Source organism: Rhinopithecus roxellana, chromosome 5 (assembly GCF_007565055.1).
Source record: "Rhinopithecus roxellana isolate Shanxi Qingling chromosome 5, ASM756505v1, whole genome shotgun sequence".
Classification (NCBI taxonomy): domain Eukaryota; kingdom Metazoa; phylum Chordata; class Mammalia; order Primates; family Cercopithecidae; genus Rhinopithecus; species Rhinopithecus roxellana.
This window is the reverse complement of record NC_044553.1, coordinates 35,337,441-35,356,976: the sequence shown is the minus strand read 5'-3', so window position 1 is coordinate 35,356,976 and position 19,536 is coordinate 35,337,441. Positions and strand designations below refer to the sequence as shown.

The 19,536-nt window shown below is 40.0% G+C and overlaps 1 protein-coding gene across 1 annotated transcript in view; it reads right to left on the bottom strand.

Moving 5' to 3' along the window:
• The window catches only part of SLC12A1 (solute carrier family 12 member 1), a 104,034-nt gene that overhangs the window by 45,269 nt on the left and 39,229 nt on the right, over positions 1-19,536 (bottom strand). The window contains exons 13-16 of the mRNA XM_030930776.1: positions 17,355-17,456; positions 15,249-15,404; positions 11,143-11,242; positions 7,957-8,068 (exon numbers count right to left, since the gene is read on the bottom strand). Of these exons, the coding sequence (XP_030786636.1) occupies positions 7,957-8,068; positions 11,143-11,242; positions 15,249-15,404; positions 17,355-17,456 (470 nt within the window). The remainder of the gene's footprint in view (positions 1-7,956; positions 8,069-11,142; positions 11,243-15,248; positions 15,405-17,354; positions 17,457-19,536) is intronic.

Below are 19,536 nucleotides of genomic sequence, written 5' to 3'. Positions count from 1 at the left end.
ACATGAGGAAAATACTGAAAATGTGATTGAAGAGGCTCAGGATAAATACACAATCAACCTTTGACCCGTTAGCGAGAGCCACTTTCAGGAACACCAAAGAAATCTCAGCTGGAGCCTAATTTCAAGAAATGGACAGAGCTCCATGGGAGGTAGAACATGGTGAGCTGCAAATCTTGCCATGAACTGTACATCTTGACAATTCTATTTGGCTGATGCATTGCTTTTTCGTGTGGCAAAAATACTCTTATACCACTTTTCCCTGTGTAATGTTGCCACACTTCCATTCAAATACATTAACGTTTCCTTGTCATTCAGTGAATTTGGGGGGAACGAAAGTTTACATACCTATGACCTAAGGAGAGTGGAAGAGATGAAGAAGGAAGAAGACAGGTGTTAGGATGGTTGATAGGGCATTTTATAATTTCAAGATTTAGTTTTGGAAACCCATTTTTAATGAAAAATTCTATTTTTATTTCTTCTTCCTTAAATATCTAAGCTGGTTTTTTTCTTCTCATGCTGTAATTCAATCCAAAAGGTATTTCTGATTATCTGCCATATGTCTGACAGGGTACAAATCCATTTTCCCAGAAATTCTTTTAATTTCTAGAGAGATTTGTATTTTGTTGAGATGAATCACTTGGGATCTTGATAAATGCAGCCTTATAGGTATTGAAACAGGGCTCAAGATTTTGCATTTCTAACAAACTCCTAGAGGCAACAGATGCTGCTGCTCCTTAGACCACACTTGGAGTCATGGTCTTAAAGGGCCTTAGATTGGAGAGAAAGGACATTGGGATGCAAGAAAAAAAAAAAAAAAAAAAAAAAAGCCCAGGCTTTGCGGTCAGACAAAACTGGTCTCAGATCTAAGCCTGAGGAGGTAATTTCTTATCTCTGAGCTTTTATATCTTATTCTGAAAATGAGGATAAACTCTGGTTCCTGCAAGGTTGCTTTAAGTAGTAATAATACAGTACCTAGTGCAATGTCATCAAAGCCCCAGACCTGATTTTACCACTGTGCTTGCAGGAACACTGATGTGAGTCAGAATGTTGGGTTGATATCTGGCACTGACTGGCTGACACCCTGGGTCTGCCATTTGTCCTCTCTTGATGTATGTTCTACATTGATAAAACTCAGGCAATTGCCTAGGTCATCACCGCCCAATATGATAGCCTGTATGTCCATGCTACTATTAAGCATTTGAAATGTGGTTGTTTCATATTGAGATATGCTGGAAGCACAAACTACACTCTGGATTTCAAAGTCTTAGTACAAAAAAGAATGTAAAATATCTCATTAATGTTTCTATAATGATTCATATTGAAATTATAATATTTTGCTCACATTGGGTTAAATACAACATTATTAAGAATAACTTTACTTATTTCTCTTTTCCTTTTTAATTGGCTACTAGAAAATTTTAAATTACATATATGGCACACAATATGTTTCTATTACACAGCATTCAATCTCTGGGGTCCCTTCCATTTTAATATTCTATTTAAATTGGATCAGACTCTTTATATTCTTATTTTTTCCAGCGTATTTCCTAGAACCTGCCAACTTTTCAAAACAGTTTGACTGACTTCCTATTAAAGGAAAATTTAAAAACAAGAAACTTCCATGAAGATAGAAAAGGTAGAGAGATTGGGAGGGTAGTAACTAAATTAGATGACCTAGTCTAAGAAAAGATAAGCCATTATGGATCAATTTAGCTCAGGTTTCCAGATTGTCAATGCATTTTGAATCACTAGTCCTTCTTTGAGCATTCTAAACTTCTTCAATTGCAAGAAAAAGAAAGAATATTTTATTCAAGGAAGTTCAGTGGTAACAACAGCCATTAGATAGAAGAATAACAAACAGGAAAGACTTTGAACCATCAGTGTAGTGAGTTGTACCACAGTGACTGTGAACCCCTGGGGAGAATGGCATTTATTTAAATAAATACAGTCTAACGTATGTCTGTTAGTATTATAAAAATCCAGATTAAACATTAATTGTGACAGAGAGATTTACTTTAATGCCTAAACTTGCCATATTGAGAAGTCATAAAAATGTTTCATGCAGAATCTCTCTTTGCTAAAAACGATTATAACATCATTGTAGCACACTTATTAATGCAAAGCAAGGAAGGCTGCAATACAAATGTAGTAAGAATAAAGCAAACTAACAAAGAGAAAAGACATACTGGAATACAATTATTCAACATTCAAATATGTCATAGTTACAAAAATGAATTTTATTACCCCATTATAACATTATAGAGATTAGCTTCAGTTGGGATCCAAAATATGAGTACATAAATTAATTCAGGATTCAAACACAGAAGCTTTAAAAATCTTGTATATATTATAACTTTGATATTAATTGAGAAAGGGATAAAGCATTTCTAATTGTGTAGTGTGGAGAAGTTGATGTGATATTACTTTAAATAAGTAAGTATCATGAAAAAGAGTTTGTAAAGGGGTTCCAACCCCATTCGGATCAAACAGAGGAATTTGCCAAGTGCAATATTCCTTCCAACTTTTTTTTTTTTTTTTTTTTTTTTAACACTGAAAGTCTTATTAGTCTGTCTTTGTTTTCATGGCTGCTTTGGTTGGAATTGCGGGAAAGAAAATTTTTCCCTTTCTGATTTGGTTCATGTTATTTTACCATACATGCTAGTGCCAATTCATAGGTCATTTCATTCTTTCAATATTTGGTCATCTCACTATTTTATTAACATCATAACAGAGGCTCACTGATAAAAAAGGAATAAGATGCATCTAGAAATAATAGATTTTTTCCTTGGTGGATGTGAAATTTGAGATTAAGAGGAGGTTGAAGATAGAAGAAAAAATGAGAATTTTAGTTTTCCCTGGGTTATATGGGCTTGAACTGCCTTCCTTATGCCGTAGAGTTAAGAGGTGGGTGTCTTCTGTGAGATTTATTGAGAACTCCTCAAACAGGTAATTCAAAGAGAACTTTAGGTTTTCTTAAGATATTTTATACTTTTTTTAGAAAAAAAAGAGAAAAACAGGGTAAAAGTCTAAGAGAGATTCTACATGAGAAAGCCGGTCAAAGGCCATCCCTTTCCTCCTTTACAGGAGAGGACAATCAGGTTTAAAGTAACATTAATGAGTAAGAAAAACATGAATGAAAACAGATTTACATTTTGGTATCCATGTGTGAAATGATGAGAAGAATACGCATAAAATTCAGATAACATTGCCTCTGGGGACAGAGAGAGCCAGGGGTCTGCAGCAGTATTAAAAGGGGCTTTAACTTGATCTGTAATGGCTTCTTTCATTTAAAAAGTGAGTGGAAGGCTGAGTGCAGTGGCTCATACCTATAATGGACTTTGGGAGGTCGAGGAGGGTAAATCGCTTGAGCCCGGGAGTTGGAGACCAGCCTGGGCAACATGGTGAAACCCTTTCTCTACAAAAAATACAAAAATTAGCTGGGTGTGGTGGTGCATGCCTGTAGTCCTAGAGACTGGGAAGGCTGAGGTGGGAGGATTGCTTGAACCTGGGCGCTCAAGGCTGCAGTGAGCTATGATTGCGCCATTGTACTCCAGCCTAAGTGACAGAGGGAGACTGTGTCTCAAATAAATAAATTAAAAAAATAAAATAAAATAAAGTGAGTGGAAGCATCTATAACCATTTATTTTTTTATTTTTTCCTTTTTTAGGCAGGGACTCACTGCATCTGGCCCAGAATGTTAACAGTCATGAATTAGGAAAGGCAGAATATAAATTGAAGGTCTCCTTTAATTTTATATAGTGAGCCATATGAAACTACCAGTGCCCAACGATTTTGATCTATAAAAACGCAAATTTTATATGAACCAACCTAGTTATTTTTTTAGTGTTTCAAAATTAAAAAACAGAATCAACCTTTAAAAAAAAATCTTATTTCTTCAGCCACCAGCACAACACAATGTACTTGATAAAACATGCCACTGTAGACCTGAAAGCCTTTTGCGAGGTAAGACAAGCAAAATTGAGAAAAGAGGTAAGCGGTGTGTTTTTGGACAATAATGACTTTATCTGATATGTGTTCCAAATTCCAGATTAATGGAATTGACTTTCAATTCAATTAACTTTTGATCCTTAAACGTATATCTGTTTTTTAATGTGTTTTAATTACAAACTCCTATTTTTAAATGTAAAATTGAGAAGTATATGAATAAGGAACTGCTGCAGTATGATGCCTTTGCACTTGGGAAAGGTAAGTGTCAACTGATCCCGTAAGACTTCTAGAACTGAACATAGTGTGCCCGGAGAATTACAGGTACATAAATTTAAATTAAGTTATCTGGGATGATTGGTTTGGATATCTCTGCATCTACTGTGAATGACATAAGTGAGGAAACTCATTGACAAAGGCAGTGCTTATTTGTGTCAGGATACACAGGGTAGAACTGGTGGATGATGCAACTTGCAACTTTTAACTAATAATAACTTACCTTTTGCTGAACCTGTTGAACTTGGCTATGCTTAGAAATATGAGGGGGATACTACAAGGTGGAGTTTTTCTCCCTCTGCCTTCCTATGGTGATAAGAATGATAGGTACAAAAGAACAAAATGACTCACATGTTTAATACAAAGCCTACTGGGACAGAATTATGTCATTTATTTTATGTTAGTTCAGAAGAGAAGACTAGACAGTATTTTTTAAATTACCAAGCTGGATTCTTTAAAATGCTTCCCCAAATTTACCTTGATGAAGAGTTGCTCACTTGAAATCTTTAAGCTGAATAGTAAAAAAGCAAGAGGGGGGAAGAGGCCTGCAGGAGACTGTAAGAGTTAGCTGGATAGCTGAAAGGCCACAGTGGGTGCTTGGGGTCCAGCAAAGAGTACAGCTGTCTTCATTTCAAATATAAAAATGTTACAGTTGCGGGAAATGACAGCTGTGGCCACATGTTTTCCCTCTACCCACCCACATCAAAATACCAATGAGTTCTAAATCTTGCTCCTTTCTGGTAATGTAACAGCACTTAAAGCAAGTACTTCAATAGCTGCAGGCCACCAGAAGGATGGAGTCCAGAGCCTGCTGTCCTGTGACTAGTGGGTGGAAGCGCATATCTCACCGTTCCATCGTGATCAAAGTGCTGCACACTTACAAAGTTCAAAATCCAGTGTCTGGACCTGGTTTTTCTAAGAGGGCATGCTTTAGGTTTTCATTGAAGGTAGTATATTTCTGGAATAAAAATGGCAACTATAGCATACCAAAATAATGGTATTGACAATAACAATATCACAGTAACAATGAAAGTTAATGGAGTATTTACTCTTTGAGGGACACCGGACTCAGCATTAGAAAGCTTATCTTCTATAATTCAAATAGCAACTCTATAACGTAGGTGCTATTTTTATTATTTTCAGTTTACAACTGAGAAAAGTAAGGCACAGAGAGATGTAATTATGTGCCTAAGGGACTCACGACTAATAGGTGGCAAAATAATGATTTGAAACTTGACTGTTATTCTCAAAAGCCCATGAGCACCAGCTTCCTAGACCTAAAAACTAAATTGTCATTCTCTTATTATCATCGCTATTTAACATTTTCCACAAGGTTGGCCTAACCATCAACCATTGTGCTTTTGGAAAAAAAAATTCTAATGGCATTCTTACTCCCCTTCCATCCCCTTCCATCTGTTTCTTTGCAAAGATGATTGACGACTGAGCCTAGAGTCTAAAAATGCTATCAACATCTGCAGCCCCAGGAGCTCATACAAAGTAACTAACTGGAAAGTCATTAACTGATGCAGTAACTATTTTCTGTCCCCAGGAGAACCCTGGCACCTGAGAGCAAGACTCTTGGGCCCTACGTGGAGAGACCAGTATAGTAATGTATAATGCAGCCCAACATAAGTGTCAAACGAACAGGGCCACTGGGGACACAGACTAAGGTGCCTACTTCAAATGAAATGATATTCCAGCACTATCCTCCTGTATTATAGTTAAAGCAGCAAAGGGTTAATTAAAAGCAATCTCTCTTGTTTCTTAGGAGACCCTTTCTCCTTTGCCAGTAGATGACTGTTTATACTCCCAGTTTATTTCTTCAGTCCTAAAGATATTTTATTGCCTGCTAAACTAAGTTTTCTCTAAATTGCTGGAGAAGAAAAACACCCCAAACTGCTTATTTCATCAAAACTGGCTCCTGTATTACATTGTCCAAAATGAAATCCACCAATCCAGGGCACCAAAGTTGATAATATGAGAGAGAGGTGCTTGATAAGATTTTTAAAAATTCTCTGGAGTCACAGTTGGTCATTACTTAACCTGTCAATCTCACAAGGACTCAGTAGGAGTCTCTCCATCCCCTACCAGATAATTGCATTAAGTTATATTGTTTGAATTACTGTCATATAAGCACTGAGAGGAAAGAGAATATGAACAACTGCTTCATAGAGCATTTCGAATATTGCCAAGTGTAAAGAGATACTTAAGTGCTGATCGCGATGACATGTGGTAAATTAGCCCCCAGCATCATGGCAGAGTTGACTGGCTTGAAAGTCACCTGACTTCCTGACAGCCCTATTCCTTGGCAGGTATTGGAGATTTAAGTAGTGGTGCTGGATTCTAATAGTACTCCCAAGGATGCAAGTGTGCTAAGGCTTTCTCCTCAAGGTGTGACACTTAGCACACTTGTGTGACCGGACTGATATCTTGGCTCTGCCACTTTCTTGTTGTGTGATCCAGTGCAATAATTTAATTTTCCTGAATCTCACTTTCCCAATCAGTAAAATGGGAACAGGGCTACTTTTCTGTCCTGCTTCACTAGGCTATTGTGGGGCTCCAATAAGAAAAACTGTAGAAAAATGCTTTGAAGAAAAATGGTTTGAAGAATAGGTAAGTACTTAAGTACTATAAAAATACATTGTTAGCTGAGAATTTTGAGTGGTGTGTGTGCATGTGTGTGTGTGTGTGTGAGGGTGGGGGAGGAATACAAGTAGAGGTGGGCTAGTGTGGAAGACTTAGACTTTATCATTATTATTATTATTATTATTATTATTATTATTATGGAGTCTTGCTCTGTAGCCCAGGCTGGAATGCAGTGGTGCGATCTTGACTCACCACAACCTCCACCTCCCAGGTTCAAGCGATTCTCCTGCCTCAGCCTCCCAAGTAGCTGGGATTACAGGCATGCACTACCATGCCTGGCTAATTTTTGTAGTTTTAGTAGAGACAGGGTTTCACCATGTTCATCAGGCTGGTCTCGAACTCTTGACCTCAGGTGATCCACGTACCTTGGCCTCCCAAAGTGCTGGGATTACAGGCGTGAGCCACCGCACCCTTTGGCTTATTATTTTATTATTATTTTAACGCTTTCTCCACACTTGAGAGATTGATCAACAATTATGGTTAAATTACTAGCACCAGTTTTGAATACCTCCTAGGGAGTCACCAATAGGTTATTATTTGTCTACCTCGTATTTCCTGAACAAAAATAATTCATTTAGCTCTGAATGTTTATCTAAGGCATGAAAAACTTGGTTTAGTTTTTTGAGTATCTGCAGTGTCATCAAACTTATCCAAATATTTAATCTAAATTCCATGTGCTGTCATTTAAGGCCATTATGTCTGGTTCTTTCCTCATCAGTTAATCTCTGTAATAGTGCTCTATCTGGCTCATTCCATCCTTTTATATTTCTGTAGACAGTTATCACTCCAAATGCCTTCACTTTTTTTCTGAGCCAGCTATCTTTTTCTTGACTCAAAGGCCATCACTTGGAAATATTTGTCACTTTTAGTTGGTCTCTTATGAAATCTGAAACACTTTACATCTACCTGTTTAAATTCAGGATCACGGGCTCTTGCTCGTCCTTGCTCTATGAATCAAGGTAGAGGGCTCTCCTATAAACCGTTTTTTTGCTATTTTCCTATCACTGCATGTACCTTTTGTCTTCACCCAAAATAATCCAAGGCAAGCAGGGAGGAAAAAGCACTTCCCTGGGGTGAAGTGGCTCTTACCACAAAGACTTCACAGCAGATGCAAAGGCCACTGTTCTTGGTAAAGGCGTGAGTTATGTCCAGGAGAGCAGGTCTTGTCATGGGTCCCCCTGTTAAGACAATGCACTGGGGCCTGGAAGTGAAAAAATGATGTGAGAATGGGCCACTGCAAGAAGTCTGTAACCGTAGAACCATTCCAATGGGATGACAGGTACAGAGGCTTGGAAGAATGGGACAACCTCTCCCCTATTTTATGGGTTTTGCACCAGAATTCTTGAATCATCCTGCCTGTCCATCTTGACATGTTTGTGTTCTCAGTTCAGTTAGTCATAGCAAAAGTGTGAAGTAAGGAAAAAGTAGTCTTGTAGTCCCTGATATGGTTTGTCTGTGTTCCCACCCAAATCTCATCTTGAATTGTAGCTTCCATAATCCCCACGTATTGTGAGAGGGACCCAGTGGGAAGTAACTGAATCATGGGGACAGATTTTCCTATGCTATGGAAATGTTGTCATGATAGTGAGTAAGTCTGAAGAGACCTGATGGTTTTATAAAGGGCAGTTCCCCTGCATACACTCTCTTGCCTGCCACCGTGTAAGACGTGACTTTGCTCCTCCTTCACCCTCCGCCATGATTGTGAGGCCTCCTCAGCCATGTGGAACTATGAGTCCACCGAATCTCTTTTTCTTGAAAAATTACCCAGTCTTGGGTATTTCTTCATAGCAGCATGAAAATGGACTAAAATTGGTACCTGTAGAGTGGGGTGTTGCTGTAAAGGTACCCAAAAATGTGGAAGTGACTTTGGAACTAGGTATAACAGGCAGAGGTTGGAACAGTTTGGAGGGCTCAGAAGAAGATAGAAAAATGTGGAAAAGTTTGGAACTTCCTAGGGACTTGGAGGGCTCAGAAGAAAGGAAGATATGTAAAAATTTGGAACTTCATAGAGACTTATTCAATGGCTTTGACCAAAATGCTGATAGTGATATGGACAACAAAGTCCAGGCTGAGGTGGTCTCAGATGGAGATGAGGAACTCCTTGGGACCTGGAGTAAAGGTCACTCTTGTTATGCAAAGATACTGGCAGCATGTTGCCTCTGCCCTAGAAATCTGTGAAACTTTGAACTTGAGAGAGATGATTTAGGTATCTGGCAGAAATTTCTAAGCAGCAAAGTGTTCAAGAGGAAGCAAAGCAAAAAAGTTGGAAAAATTTGCAGTAGAAAAGAAAAAATCATTTTCTGGGGAGAACTTCAAACTGGCTGCAGAAATTTGCATAAGTAAAAAGGAGGCAAATGCTAATCACCAAGACAATGGGGAAAATATTTCCAGGGCATGTCAGAGAACTTCACAGCAGCCTCTCGCATCGCAGGCCTGGAGGCCCAGGAGGGAAATATGGTTTCCTGGGCATGGTCCGGGGCTCCCCTGCTGTGTGCAGCTTAGGGACTTGGTGCCCTGTGTCCTAGCTGCTCCAGCCATGGATAAAAGGGGCCAAGGTATAGCTTGGGTGGTGGATTCAGAGGGTGCAAGTCCCAAGCCTTGGCAGCTTTCATGTGGTGTTGGTCCTGTGGGTGCATAGAAGACAAGAATTGAGGTTTGAGAACCTCCACCTAGATGTCAGAGGATTTATGGAGATGCCTAGATATCCAGGCAGAGGTGTGCTGCAGGGGCAGAGGACTCATGGAGAACCTCTGCTAGGGTAGTGCAGAAGGGAAATGTGGGGTTGGAGCTCCCAGACAGACTCCCCACTGAGGCGCTGCCTAGTAGAGCTGTGAGAAGAGGCCACAATCCTCTAGATCCCAGAATGGTAGATACACCAACAGTTTGCACTGTGCACCTGGAAAAGCTGCAGACACTCAACACCAGCCAGTGAAAGCAGCCAGGAGGGAGGCTGTACCCTGCAAAGCCACAGGGGCAGAGCTGCCCAACACCATGGGAATCCACCTTGGATCAATATGACCTGGATATGAGACAAGGAGTCAAAGGAGATCATTTTGGAGCTTTAAGATTTTACTGCCCCACCAGATTTCGGACTTGCATGGGGCCTGTAGCCCCTTTGTTTTGGCCAATTTCTCCCATTTGGAACAGGTGTATTTACCAAATGCCTGTATTCCCATTTTAGATAGGAAGTAACTAACTTGCTTTTGATGTTATAGGTTCATAGGCAGAAGGGACATGCTTTGTCTCAGATGAGACTTTGGACTGTGGACTTCTGAGTTAATGATGAAATGAGTTAAGACTTTGGGGGACTGTTGGGAAGGCATGATTAATTTTGAAATGTGAGGACATGAAATTTGGGAGGGGCCCGGGATGGAATGACATGGTTTGGGCTGTGTCCCCACCTAAATCTCATTTTGAATTATAGTTCCCATAATCCCCATGTGTTGTGGGAGGGACCCAGTGGGAGGTAATTGAATCATGGGGGTGAGTTTTTCCTGTGCTGTTCTCCTGACAGTGAATAGGTCTCCCAAGAACTGATGGTTTTACAAAGGGCAGTTCCCCTGCACACACTCCCTTGCCTGCTGCCATGTAAGACATGCCTTTGATACCCCTTTGCCTTCTGCCAAGATTGTGAGGCCTCCCCAGCCATGTGGAACTGTGAGTCCATTAAACCTCTTTTTTTAAAATTATAAATTACCCAGTCTTGGGTATCTCTCATAGCAGTATGAAAATGGGCTAATACAGTCCCCCTCTCCTTTTTCCTCTAGCCACCTACCCCAACTCCCAAGGCAATCTGTTCCTGTCCAAGCAAGATTTTTATGTTACTTTCTTTCATTCTTCATACAAGCTTGTGTTTGAGATTTCATTCAAAATAAGATACAACTAATGAAAAGCAAAAAGCGTTACTTTTAAGAGAATTCAGTAAGCCCTAAAGCCTTAAGTGGAATGGAAACAATAGCAGAATAATGTGTGTGGAGATTTAGGATAGTCTCTCTGAAGTCACATTACTTAGTCCACTTGCTATCTCCATGCATGGAAGGTGACACCTGGCACTATGAGGGGCTATAGTTTGGGGTGGGCAGAGTAGGGTGTGGAAGGAAAGAAGCACTCACAGGAGGTGCTGTCATGAAAATATAGCAGTTTTGTATGACTGCTTATTTTTAGAATGTACCCCTAAAGCTTATAACTACTTGAATGCCCTTGTCTCTCATAAAGGAGAGCCACTTCTAAGGTGGAACAACACCAGGATGCCTGAGACACCGACACCAGCTTTACCTGAAGTTTTTCACATGGTCTTCCACTGTGGTTAATTCCAGAGCGTTGTCTAAAGCACTCACATAGGAAAGAGCCTGTGTGGAGGAGCCCCAGTTCACATCTGTGGATAAAGGAGGAAATTGGCATAAGAAGCACTGACCTTTCCTCTGTGTACCATGAATAATTCTTACAAGTCATTCCCTTCTATGATTTTCCTTGGCTATGCCAGCAAGGATGAGTGCCCAAATTAGAGAAAATATAGTGTGGAATTTCCTAAAAAGCACTTTGTATCCTTCTATGAATACTATGTGAATCTTCAGAAGCAAAGGCTTCATTCCAGCAAAGGATCAGACTGTACAACTGCAGTCCTAGAAATCTTGCTTGGTGGGAGAGGCTGTGCAATAACCACGTGGCAGGCAGATAGACTTGGGAAACTGGTCAATCCCTGAATAAAATCAAAGCATCTTCACACATTTTTTTTTTTTTTTTTTTTTTTTGAGATGGAGTTTCGCTCTGTCACCAGGCTGGAATGCAGTGATGCGATCTTGGCTCACGGTAACCTCCGCCCCCCGGGTTCAAGAGATTTTCCTGCCTCAGCCTCCTGAGTAGCTGGGACTACAGGCACCTGCCACCATGCTTGGATAATTTTTGTATTTTTCGTAGAGACGGGGTTTCACCATATTGGCCAGACTGGTCTCAAACTTCTGACTTTGTGATCCACCAATCTCCGCCTCTCAAAGTGTTGGGATTACAGGCGTGAGCCACTGCGCCTGGCCCAAATTCTTAAATTGAAAAGAGAAGCAGCATTTCTGTATACACAGAAAGTGTGCAGTAATCTTTATATTTTGAACAGTAAAACTGAATAGCATGGGAATTCTTCTAGAATTCTATGAAGAGGGTCAAGGTTCTTTAGCAAACATTTTAGTTTGATCTTTGAGAAGCTATTCCTTAATCTTCATCATAAGGGAGATCAGCTCTACCATCCCTCCCCCCCAACCCCCCTCCTTCTTTTTTTGAGACAGAGTCTCGCCCTCGCCCAGGCTGGAGTGCAGTGGCGCCATCTCGGCTCACTCCAAGCTCTGCCTCCTGGGTTCACGCCGTTCTCCTGCCTCAGCCTCCCAAGTAGCTGGGACTACAGGCGCCTGCCACCTCACCCGGCTAATGTTTTTTTTGTGTGTTTTTAGTAGAGACGGGGTTTCACCGTGTTAGCCAGGATAGTCTCGATCTCCTGACCTCGTGATCCACCTTTCTCGGCCTCCCAAAGTGTGCATGAGCCACCGTGCCCAGCCTTTTATTTATTTATTTATTTTTACAAATTTAAGTATTAAATGGATCTTCCAAGGTTTATGAGAGGAAGTCCCTGGCAAGAATGTACAGATACACCCCAGATGACAGACAAAACCTATTCTTCTGGAGATCCAGGGAAATGGTTGAACGATAATTATCTGGAGATAAAGAAGATCAATATTGATTAAGTGTTGATGGTGCATCAGGCATGAAGCATACCTTAGGCCGTTTATTTTAAATAGGGATAAAAACTCTACTAGTCAATTGGACGTTTATGTGTAAAAAGTGAACCTTGAACAATACCTCACATCATATACAAAAATTAACTCAAAATGGATAATAGACCTAAACATAATTTCCAAAGCATTAAAACTTCTAGAAGTTTGTGACTTTGGATTAGGAAAAGATATCTTAGATCAGATGCAACATGGTAAGCCATTAAAAAAAAAAAAAGATAAATTAGACTTCACAAAAACTCAGAAGTTTTATTCTTCAAAACAAACCGTAAGGAAAATAGAGAAACCACAGATCCAAAGAAAATATTTGCAAAACACATACTACTAAAGGATTTGCATCCAGAATAGATAAAGAACTCTCATTACTGAATAATAAGAAAACAACTAAAACATGAGCAAAAGATTTAAACAGATACTTGACTAAAAAAGATATATGGATGGCAAATAAGATGTTCAACATCGTTAATCATTGGGAAAATGTAAATTAAACCACAATGAGGTGGCACTACACATCTATTAGAATGGCTTTTAAAAAATCAACTGGCAATAATACATGCTGACAAACATGTGGAGCATCTAGGACTCTCATTCATGGCTTGCAGGAATGGAAAATAATACTGCTACCACAGAAAACAGTTTGGCAGTTTCTTATAAAGTTATATATACACTTACTATTTAATCATAAATCCCACTACCAGATATTTACCCAAGGGAAAAATGAAAGCATGAGTCCACATAAAGTCCTGTGGACCTAAACTGAAAACAACTCAGATGACCATCAACTGGTGAATAGAATTTAAGAATATATGTGATGTATTCATACAATAGAATACTACTCAGCGACACCAAAGAATAAACCACTTACATATGCAACACCATGGATAAATCTAAAAGCATTCTGCTAAGTGAAAGGAAGTCTTCTCAAAGGCTATATCTTGTATGTTTCTATTTATATGGTATTTTGGAAAAGGCAAAGCTACAGGATCAGACATCAGAAAAGCAGCTGCCTGAGGCTAAGTTGGAGGGTGGAGATTGACTACACAGGGGTATAAGGGAACTTGTGAGGATGATGGAAATATCCTGTATCTTGATGATGGTTACAACACTGTACAAGTTTGTCAAAACATACAGACAGCCCATTTAAAAGGGATACATTTTTCCATATGTAAGTTATACATGATGTTAACAATATGTAAAGTAATAAATAAAAGCTAAACAGACCCCTCCAAGGTAGTTACTACAAGCTCTGCTTTACTGGCAGAGTAAGGGAAAGGAGAATGTGAGGGTGGCTCTGGGTTTTCCTGCACCGCACTGTCTGCAACCCCTCCTAGATTTAATATCCCTGGTACTAAAGTCAACACCCAAAGTTCAGATCCAATTGCTTCTTCAATTGATTAGCTTGTGCCATCTTCCTGTTGCTCACAACATCAGATTCTTTGGCATGACCTTTAAGTTTCTTATTATCTGGCCCCCACCACTCTTCCAGGCTCCCTCTGTGATCCTTCTCCCCATCACTCAGGAACCTTCTGTGTGTTGAAGGCCTTGAGCCTTCCCAAATACGCCGCCCCGCACTTGTATGTGTCCTTAATGTCATTCATGCTTCACCTTCTGCCCAGAATACCATTCCCTGACTCTGATTAACCAAACCCCAGTTGCTTGCTTTTTTTTTTTTTTTTTAAAAAAAACTAATTTATTCATTTAAAAAATATTTGTTAAATGTCCACTGAGTGTTTGACTCTGTGAACATAAGTTAGGAACCAGAAAGTTTTCCTGGATAACTCTAAAGTTAATCCTTCCCTCCCCTTTTCTCAGCAATTTGCTCATATTACTCTCATAGTGGTCACTATTTTGTATCATAATTAATTCCTTAAGTGTGACTCTGTGAACTCCTTGAGCACAGGGACTATATTTAATTTATCAGGACATCAGAAACAGAAAGTGATGTAATGGAAAGCTTGTCGGGTTGGTTTGATATCATACACGTTCTGGTTATATGGTCCGATCCATCACATCCTGATTATTACTTTGGTAAGTAGTCAACTCTTTGAACCCCAGTTTCTTCATCTGTAAAATGGCACTAATAGTATTGTGAGGATTAAATGAGTGCATTGTATATAACAGGTGCTCAACGAGGTTAGCCGTTGTTGTTGTTGTTGTTGTTATTATTATTATTATTATTTGAGATGGAGTTTCGCTCTTGTTGCCCAGGCTGGAGTGCAGCGGCTCGATCTCAACTCACTGCAACCTCCGCCTTCCGGTTTCAAGCGATTCTCCTGCCTCAGCCTCCTGAGTAGCTGGGATTACAGGGGTCTGCCACCATGCCTGTCTAATTTTTGTATTTTTAGTAGAGACGGGGTTTCACCATGTTGGCCAGGCTGGTCTTGGACTCCTGACCTCGTGATCCACCCTCCTCAGCCTCCTAAAGTGCTGGGAGTACAGCCATGAGCCATTGCGCCCAGCCCCAATTATTGTTACTATTATATTCCACAATGTTATTAGTATCCACCTTGCATATGCCTCACCTAAGCACATAAAATTGCTTAATAAATGAGTAGTTAGAGAGAGATTTGGAAACCCTATTCCATACAGTCCTTGTTATCTTACCTGGCTTCTTATAAGTCACATAGACATAGAGGAAGAATTCAATGACATAGGTGATGACAGCTGCCCACCAGTTGATGACAAACATGACTGCACAGCACAGAACAGCTCCAAAAAGAGACACCCACATATTGTAAATTCCATATGCAGGTCTCCATCCTGAAAATAAAATATGCAGAAGGAAAACTTCCACTCTACTACGATCATGCCACTGAATATTGTAAGAATGCAGGTAATATGCCTTTTTCCTGATATAAAGAATCAGAACTTTTAGGTCAATTTCTAGGCTCTGTGCTTATTTTCCTGTGATCTTGGGTTCCTGGTCTATGAAGATGGTACTTACACCAAATAGAATGCTGTAAAGTTTAGGAAATGTTAAGCATCTGAAAAATGTGCCATTCAGGACCCTCCATACTCCATGCTCCTGACTGTCTTCCCAAACTTCCAAACCTTAAGCATCTGGTATTTATGCCATCAGGAACTGAAAAGAGGCAGGAGGAATGGAAAGAGTGGGATCTACCAGGTGGGGAAGAGAAACTTCTTGGTTGTCTGAAAAAGAAAAAGTGAAGAAAATGGTTTTTTTGCTCCCATGGAGAAGGCGGAGTAATCATCAAGAGTCAATCTGCTTGACTTCCTGGTAGCTCTTCCACTACCCTAAGAGGACAGTGCTTGCCTTTTCAGAAATAATAATTGATGAAAAAAGCAGGAGAAATGGCTTTTTAAGCTCAACAGCTAGCAAAGGCTTCTTAAACCCAATGTGTTAATATGTCATGCATTTTGCAATGAAAATATTTCTCACAGTGTGCACATGCATGGGGGTTTTCTGTGTTCTCTTAGCTTCCTGAAATAGAAGCAACTGGAAGACAGTATGGACAGGAAAGAAAAGCTCTGATTTGAAGGGCACCTTTTGTTAAAGAATGGGGTACGTTTTAATATAGGAGTTGCCAAAACACAACAGAACTTTACGTGTTTGGGAGCAATTTCCTAAATGGCCACAAGATGGACATAGCACTTCAAGAACATCATTGAAAATAGCCTTATTTTTCTCTGAGTCTGGCTTCCCGTCCGTGTGTGTGTGTGTGTGTGTGTGTGTGTGTGTGTGTGTGTGAGAGAGAGAGAGAGAGAGAGAGAGAGAGAGAGACATTTTCTGGGTTTGCGTATCCATGTGTCTCCCTCTATATGCTTTTCTACATTTTCCTCTCTCTCTCCCCCTCTTTCCCATTCTCCTTTGCACTCTTTTCCCTGGCTGTCTACTATTTCACCTTATTTGTCAAAAGTGGCCATAACGTGGCATGGAGTCACACATTTCTGTGTTAACAAAACAGAAAGAAACGGAAAGTCCTCTGCTACTTTCTGTAGCCTAGTATTCGTTAGATTAAGATTGGTCTTCCATCTATATTTTGTCTTATTGGCAGCAAGTTTTCCAAAGGAGGCTTAATATCTTATCAGGCCCTGAATGAGTGGAAATGTGTTTATATATCCGGTAAAAGTTCTCAAGGTGGAGATCTTTCTGAAGGTAGGTAATGACAAGTCTCTATTCTGGTAGAAAGGCAGAAGAAACTGGAGTGGACAATGAAAGCAAAGAAGAGGTGAGGAGTGACTAGAAAGGAGAAGGCTCCTTGGTGTGAAATTTTGAACAACTTTAAACCACAGCCCAAAGGGTGCAGCCTGTCTACATTGCCCCCACTCAGCAGGTAATTATGGGAACTACTCATCCTTCTCTTCTGCACCATGGGCAGGAAACAAATTGATAGTAAGGAAGTTTCAAATATATACATTAATTCCACTTCTGTGGTCACTTTCACCCTGGAAATAAATAGTGGTGTTTTTCTACTGCTGAAATAAATGTGGTTTCTCTTGCAATGAATAATTTATTGCCACGGGAGAAAATTGACTTTACGGTTGGTCAAAAAGGCCATTGCTCAAATGATTCTTTTTCTATTTCAAAACTCATCCCCAAACTCACCAAAATAAAGTAGATTACGCTTCTCACTAGGATATAAGGAAACATATAAACACAGATTGAACACTTTTCACTGACTTATTTCATTTTATTGAGACAAACTAACTGTTTGCTTAGACATATTTTAGTTTTGGAAGTCAGCTTACCTGGAGATTTGGCATAAGAGGCATGGAAGCAGGAGAAATTAATAAGTGCATATGAGGCCAGGAAAAAGTTGGAGATGATGGGAGCAATGGTGTTCAGTTCCGCTGTAAAAGTAACAGAATTGAACATGTACGTATGAGTGATGAGACCAGGGGCTGAACAGCTGTTACAGCCTGGAAGCTTGACTTTATTTGGAAATTGAAAACATAGAGAGCATCTGTCAAAGTTTAAGAAGTTAGTCATTTTTCTTTGGGGGATATATATTTACTCTTAGCTAGGGTTTCTATAAAGGAAGAAATAAAAAAGTCTACCAATCAGAAAATAGACAATCGAGACCCCCACCTACAAAATGTTCAAGTGGCAATGAATGGGTAGGTGTGGGACTGGGCATACAATTAACTCCCCTGTAGCTTTTCTGGAGGCATCTAATCCTGTGTTCTTTAACTGTTATGGATGCAATAAATAGGCTCTGCAGGATATTAGTTAAATACCAGTGCACTGAAAACTCCCCAGTGGAAATCTCCCTGCATAGACCCAATATGTGTTCTCTGATTTTCAGGACTCTTTGTCATTCATACCTTTTCCACATCTCTAGAGAGTTTTGCCTCTCAAGGCTAGCCAAATATATTACTATTATTATTATTATTATTGTTATTACTATTATTATTTTGAGATAGAGTCTAGCTCTTGTTGCCCAGCCTGGAGTACAATGGCACAGTCCCGGCTCACTGCAACCTCTGCCTCCCGGGTTCAAGTGACTCTCCTGCCTCAGCCTCCCTAGTAGCTGGGACTATAGGCGCCTGCCACCATGCCCAGGTAATTTTTGTATTTTTAGTAGAGACAAGGTTTCACCATGTAGGCTGAGCTGGTCTTGAACTCCTGACCTCGAGTGACCCGCCCACCTCAGCCTCCCAAAGTGCCGGGATGAAGAGGCGTGAGCCACTGTGCCTGGTCCGAAAATACTTTTGCCTCAGGAGTAAATATCTGGTATGATTTAATTCCAGCTGGATTTTTTACTGGGCAATATAAGAAAAAATATAGAGACGTCATCCTTTATCTGAAGGTCAGACACTTATCACCCTCAATGATGCAAATGAGGCAATGATGCAAGTGATGCAATGATGCAAATGCAGGCAGCTGGGTGTGATTCTGGAACATGGATACCAACAAGAAAGTAGGCAAAACAGCTGCCATGAAGCTTATGCATGGAGCCAATCCACTTGTTCTGAAAGAATGATTTTAAATGATATTATCTAATGTATACAAGACTTCTAAAACTTTGGTTGCTTACTCACTTAAATGCAGCATGAGGCAATGATTTGAGATCTTAAAGGCTAAATTATATAATTGAAACATCTCTATATGAAATCACTTTTAAGTTAATTTTTAAAAATCTAACAAACACAGAGAGTTATAAATTCCCTTTTTCAGCCTCATACAAATGCTATGAGGATTCATGAATTATAGTCCCTTCCTGAGTTCAATATGTAATGATGAGGAGCCCTCATTGCTTGGCACTGCTGTGCTGAAGAAGTCTCTGCCCTCCTATGTGTGGCTCCCAAAGTCCTCTGCCTTCTGCTTCTTTTCCTCTGATATGCTCATCAGCAAAGGTGAGGCCTTAGGGAGGAGTGAGACATGCGCAAGTTTAAGTTGATGAATGTTCCTCTCCAAGATTATGTAGCTGTTTCTATATCACCTGGGGAGAGGAAGCCAAGATTATAGTCTAGGTAAGTGGTTCTCAAATACCAGTGGTCTACTTGAAATGTAGACTTGTGAAATGTAGACTCCTTACCCTCAGAGAGTCTGACTCAGTTACTCTGGAATTGGGCCTGAAGTCTCCGCACTCGCCCAAACACCCCAGGTGATTGCGATATAGATGCTCAGTGGACCACATTCCCAGAAACAGTAACAGGCAATTCAATTCTGCTAGCCATCAGGTCAGTAGTTATGGCAGCTGGGGGAGACTCTAGATTTAGACAGTTTCAGGCAGGTGAGAAGAAGGATTCAGCTGCATTTGGTTGGATGGATTTCGAACACTCAGATTCAAAGAATAGATTAAAATTCAGAGTCTACCTCGAGTTCCTCAAAGGCCCTCTACACACAAGGATTTCTCATTTTCTTCTTAGATGCCAGTGTTCCCAAATGGGATCCTAAACATGAAATGGGTAATTTTTCAAACTAAAA